Source organism: Sander vitreus, chromosome 21, assembly GCF_031162955.1.
Source record: "Sander vitreus isolate 19-12246 chromosome 21, sanVit1, whole genome shotgun sequence".
NCBI classification, from domain to species: domain Eukaryota; kingdom Metazoa; phylum Chordata; class Actinopteri; order Perciformes; family Percidae; genus Sander; species Sander vitreus.
In genome coordinates this window covers 27,382,523-27,389,056 of record NC_135875.1, presented here as the reverse complement: position 1 = coordinate 27,389,056, position 6,534 = coordinate 27,382,523, and the positions used below count along the sequence as shown (strand labels likewise).

General features: G+C 40.3%; 1 protein-coding gene across 1 annotated transcript in view; it reads right to left on the bottom strand.

Annotated features, from left to right (window-relative positions):
• Positions 1-3,641: 3,641 nt before the first annotated feature.
• LOC144535849 (caveolae-associated protein 1-like) overlaps positions 3,642-6,534 on the bottom strand; it is a 31,557-nt gene continuing 28,664 nt past the window's right edge. Inside the window, 1 exon segment of the mRNA XM_078278585.1 lies at positions 3,642-5,132. Coding sequence (XP_078134711.1) covers positions 4,293-5,132 — 840 coding nt within the window. The 3' untranslated portion in view covers positions 3,642-4,292.

The following is a 6,534-nucleotide window of genomic DNA, read 5'->3' as shown; positions in this document are numbered from 1 at the left end:
ATAGAAAAACACTAAATAAAACAACAATAACCAAACTAAAAGTCACATAGCATATTACATTAGATCCTACAGGTCTAATGTAAATACATTTTGTGATCAAAAGGGTTTTTTGTGTCCAGTCCTTCACTTTTTCTGCTAACATTCAATAAAACACAAACTGTGAACCAAATAGCTTTTATTAATGAAATAATTAGTGGTTAAGCAATGAAATATTAAACAGGAATCAGTAATCAACAACAAAAAAGCAAGGAAACAGTAAAGTGTGAACTAGATGTTATGTTCCATTGATTGCAGCACATCTGCGTGTTGTTACTGCTCTAACAGACATGGCATTGTTAATCCACTTTGAAGGGCTGAGCATTCAACCATTGAAAGAAATATCTATCACAATTATCAAACAGCTAGAATATGTTTTCTTTGCTCACTGTGAATCCTGTGCAAATATTGAAATGATTTGGCCCGAGAAGCTGTTCTAAATGCAGAAGAAGTGCAGGCAGCAGAAGGCAAGAGGCTCTCTGTATGACGTCAAAATGATGATGAATGATTCACATTATATACACACAAAAACACAAATAAAGCTGTGATGTTTCTGAGCTAGAAACTAAACTGTGTCAGTACAAATACTGTGGCAATGTGGGAAACTTTGGCAACAGTTACGGTATGTAAAAAAATTGAATTCACAAATGCATCGTGTGTCTGCCTCTGCATTAGCCCTTTGATAGACTGCTGAACTGTCCCGGGTGTACGCCCCATTCTGCGCAAAGTTAGCTGGCATAGGTTCTAGCCTCCGCTACCCGGATAAGTGCATATGTGGATGGAAATGTATCTCAAAAATGCAAAAAAATTAATTAATTAATCCTTTCTTGAATTAATTCTCACTCATACAATACCAGCAGTAGTGGTGAATGTATACAACATATTTATAAATGTTATTACAAATACGTAAATGTGGACAATAGAGGAAACCTGTGGGGAAATATCTAAACAAAATGGTCATTTGTCACTTGGAGATCTGGTGAAATACACATTTGATCTGGAGCAGAGGAAATTACTGTATAGTGAGGTGATTGGACACTAGGGGTCAGTGTCAGACTGCAGCAATAACACACACACACACACACACACTCTTGTTTTGAAACTTAGCCCTGTGAATAGACAGGTCCCGCGAGTACACAGTGTCTAAGAATCTAAACTGGTTCTACCAGAGGTTTGTGAGACTTGCTGCAGGTATTGGTCCTTATCTCAGTTCATTTATTAAACACTTATTAGAAAAGCACATAGCATGTTTTAAGAAGAACATTTTTATGAGAAGATAATGAAAGTGGATATCATCAGTGAGGGAAATGCATTGGACCTATGGATGAGCTGTTTCTGCCTTCTTCTTTTTTTTGCAGATTTTGCAGACCTTCATTTTCATGGTTATTCTTTGGCAGTAAAATGTTGCATAAGAGTATTACATGCAACAAGGTGTGCTAAAACTACAACTATTAAGCTACATTCTGTCAGTAATGAAAAGAAGATGACATCAGCCAAGAGTAAATTGTGGTCACATACAAAATCATACACAAATACCTAAATGTGAGTTCATCAAAACCTAGAAATCACAAAGCAAATCACTGTGCTTCTAAAAAATGAGTACATTTAGCAGAGTAACATAACACTTCAGTATTTAAACAGCTGAACAACAAAAAGGGGTGGAAGGAATACTTATGCGTGTGTGGTTTGTAATACAGAAGGAATTTACGCATTTTAAGCACCAGTATGTACTGTGTTTTTGAAAAGTTTGGCCTTTGGGAATCTGTTATTTGACAGTCCGTGAGATCATTTTCTTTATGTTATACTAATACTACTGAAAATTCAGTGACAGGAGATGATTTATTTTTATAAGCTCATCCCACTAGTTATCAGTGGTTGTGGTTTTAATAAAAAAAAACATGAAACAGGAAAGGAAATGCTGACAAATTACACTTTCTTACACTGAGAATGATGGTGTCCCCTCCTAATGATTTCTTGATCATGTCAGTTTTTGGCCCGCCACCCTTCCCCAACCAACAACAAAGTTATTTTCAGTTTCCTCTTCCCATTTTCTTCTTCTTTCAAATTTCTTGATCATCTACACTATCCAAACACAAATAGACTCTACACAACCCTTGAAGTGTGATTGCAAAGATGGGAAGATTTTCATTAAGCCATTTAAATTAAGCCTTTTCAGATTTTTTTAAGCACACAACCTGTAGTCGAAAAAAGTAAAACCTAAGTTGTTAACAAAATTCACAACTTGTGTCTTTTTTTTGTAGTTTTGTTCATCATTCCTATTGGTAAGAGTAACATTGTCCTGACAAAGTTTACGGCTGAAGATCTGGGAATGCTAACCTGCTAAGGGTCCCACTCTCTGTGCAATGTGTACAGTTTTTCTACGCTAGAATATTACTGTACCTGGCCCTAGCTTTGCTCTTTGGTAATGTTTTGGCCATTAAACAATGAACTGAAAGATGCAAAACCTTTGCATAGATCCACAGGGAACTGCAGGGACAGGTGATAATTCCTCACTACAAGCGACAGGGTTCAAACTACATGTGAGTCATTTGTATATAGGGACCCTCTTCAAGACAGCGCCTCATGATTAGCCAATAAAGCAGGACCCACCATAAAGCGTGATTTATGCTTCTGCGTTAAATCTACGCTGTAGCTAAGTACGTGGACCTACGCCGGACCCTACGCTGTAGCCTGACGTGCACCTCTCCAAAAATGTAACTACATGTCGCGGCGACTACATGGAGCGTTCTCCATAAACAACATAAAATCAAGGAGAGGGTTAACTTCTCCTGCTCCAGATTTCCCACCGTGGTCAGAAAGAACAGGGGAGACATTTTGTTTCTCTCACTATGACTCTAGAGTCACTACTAAAGCAAATCGCCATCACTGTTTCACTTTACCGCACGCTCCCCACACACACACACACACACACACACACACACACACACACACACACACACACACACACACACACACACACACACACACACACACACACACGTCGGCCCTAAGATATCAACACACACACCAATGCACAAGTATAAACTTCAAGCCACTTCCGTAGGCTACGGCTACTGTCTCCCCCATGAGGAATTCTAAGTAATGACAACACCACTGTTGTTGCATTCACATGACACAAGCCTTCCGTAATCGCGCACCACCCCCACCCCTCCTCCACACAGTTGCTAGTAGCCAAGGAGGACACGCAGGATAAAAAAAACATGGACTCTTCAGAAGAGGTCATTATCTTCACTCGATTTTACAGAGAGAGACACCCTGATTACAGAGAGAGTTGTGTGGAGCTGATAGTCTTAATTAACTTTGTAGCAACTCATTTGGCAATGGCTTGAATATAACAGACGTTTAGTAGTCTGATGAGTTAAGAGTCACGAGCTGTCAGACAGGATGGAAACAAACTTATTTGGAGGAGAAAACAAAGGTGAACATTGCCAACATCCTGGTTCAACTTTGACCTACAATACTCCACCTAGTTGTGCTTGTACACTATTGTGGTGTCTGAAGATTTACAACTTTGACTTAAGGTTTGCCATATAAGGGAATTCTTATGAACTTTACCCTACTGTTGCTGAAACATTTGGAAACTGTGGAGCTATACCATGTATGGGGCCTTAAATGGTCAGTTCCCTACTCCAAGCATATACTCACACCCCCACTTTAGATTACAAAATGCACAGATAAATACCATGTTTTAACAGCAGAACGGGAGAGCGACAATATTTGAAGATTGGGTTGGTCGCCTCTCCGAGCTCCTGCAGAAGCTTGTAAATTAATGCTGAATTATTTGATGTAATAAACCTTTTTATAATCAAGAAACAGTGTGTCTCTTCCACACATCGGCAACGCGGCGCTGCAACCAAGACACAACACTATTTCCCTGTATGATGAAATACTATGACTGACAGTTTGGGTGGTCCCTTTTAAATTTTACCTCCAAATAAAGTGGATTAGATAACTGGACTAAATGATGGCTTGCTAACCACCTGTCTGATCGTATGAGTGACCCGTCAAACTTGTAGCGATGACGCAATGTTCCCAGATCTCAGCAATGACTTGTGAGTACAAAGTTATCATAACGGATAGGAATAATAGTCAAAATGATAACAAAAAATAAGACCCAAGTTGTAATCAACCGTAATTGCTCTGTAGCAATCTTCCCAATCCCCACAATTATTCAATTTTTACAAAAGAACCTACAGGTATTATGTTAGGAATTTGGCAAATTCCTTATTCTTTATCTAGTCACTGTCTCTATCTCTGTCTTCATTCTCCTGCAGAGCATCATGGCTGTCGTCCTCTTCATCCTCCTCAGCCTCTTCCTCATCTCCACCTCCATTCATCATCTCCATCTCGACCTCCACTGCGCCCTCCTCAACCTCATCATCCACTCCACTGAAGGGATCAGCATCCTGGGACACCTCCACCATCTCGGTGCCTTGGACCACCTCAATGGCGCCTTCGCGGACTTTCCTGACTTTGAAGGTGAAGGGAGGCACCTTGTACACAGCCGTCTTGGACCGGGCGTAAACAACATGGTCTGGCGTGAAGGCCTTCTTCACCTTGTCCCGGGATGTCTGGATCTTCTGCTTGTGCTCAGGGTTGACACTCATTCGTGTTCCAAGCTTCCCCATCTTCTTCTCAATGTTGTGACGCGTCTTCTCCAGGTTCTGTCTGGTCTTCTGCTTGGTCTTCTCTAAATTATCCTTGGTTTTCTGCCTTGTCCTCTCCAGGTTCTCCTTGGTTTTCTGCTTTGTCTTCTCCAGATTCTCTTTGGTCTTTGCTCTGGTCTTATCCATCTTCTCCTTTGAGAAGACCGTCTTCAGGGTTTGTACACGCTGCAGACTGCTGCGCTTGATGCGCTCGGCGCGGGACTCCTCAATGGTCTCCTCGATCTCCACCCCCTCTTCATCTGATGAGAGGTCTACATGGGGTTTGTCTGCCTTCTCTCCGTCTCCTCTCTCCTCCTCTTCCACAGCTTCCTTGAGCTCCAGCAGGCTGCCTCCTCTGCTTCCTGACACAGACTCAGAAACCTTCATGGATTTAGAGATGCTTAGTTTTGAGGGAACCTTCACTTCATCCTGTGGAGAAGAGAACATAACGAATTCATGTTAATGTGATTTAGTGAAGCCAGCAAGAAGTGAACCTTGATGAAATTCAAGTTTTACACATGGTCAATGAACGTATAGACAGAGAAATACAATTCATATTTATTCAATATAATACTATTTTTTTATCCACAAAATGTAAAATTATATTATAAAAGGTTGAAGTGGAAAGTCACAGAGAAATGGAGAAACTGATCTATCTGACTGCTAGCACATGCTATAATTAATGCACGTATGTGTTAAGTTGATGACCTTGTAAAGTTAATATTTTTGCACGTATTTGCATGTTTAATTGTGCTTTCTATGTGCACTGGTACACACAAGCTAACTGTGGTGAGAAACATGAATCCCATAGGTTTGCTAAACAATAGAGGCATTAGAGATGTGGGCTGATTACGTTTGGCAGGGGCCAAGACCAAGTGGAATCTGTAACAAGACTCCAGCGTTCACACAAGACTCCAGGGAGACATGACAGAGAAAAATGTAACTGTCTGTGAGACAAAGGAATGGAAACATTAAAATGGAAATAGGTTGGGGGGGGTTGTGGGAGCTGTGAGCAAAGTGTTGAAGAGTTACGCAACAAAGTCACAGTTTGAGTGCAAAGCTGCACATACCCTTCTACACACACACACACACACACACACACACACACACACACACACACACACACACACACACACACACACACACACACACACACACACACACACACACACACACTCTGCAGACTGACACCTTCTCTAATTCTCCCATATCTTGTATTCATCCAGAATATTACCTCATTACAGAGACACTAAATAACTGCTACTAGCAAACTCCAGTTTCGACTGAAAATGACATTAGAGGGGTTTACTACTGATTGGTTAGAGCAAATTAAAACAAGAAATCAGCTAACATGATATCAGGCTAATAGAATAAACTGAAACAAAATCAGTCTGATTATCAGGCCAGTAATTTCAATTTCAATTCCAATTTATTTTATAGTATCAAATCATAACTGAAATGATCTTGGGACACTTTACAGATAGACTTGGTCTAGACCACACTATAATTCACAGAAAAACTTCCTTTTAAGAGGCCGAAACCTTCTACAGAACCTGGCGCTTGGTGGATGGCAATCTGACGTGACTGGTTGGGGGAGAGAAAGAGGAAGAGAAAGAGAGAGAAAGATACATACATACAAATATGACCATAGTATGTAGACTAAAGAAATGAGACAGAAAAGACATTGTGGTGTGAGGGGTAATTTAGTCAAGTAATATTGTAAATGGGACATTTTTTATACTTTTATGATGAAATGATTTGTGACTCCTTGATGTTTCCCTATAGGGCCACCTTTAAAAATGTCTACTTCTTCTCAAAATGTGATTGGCAG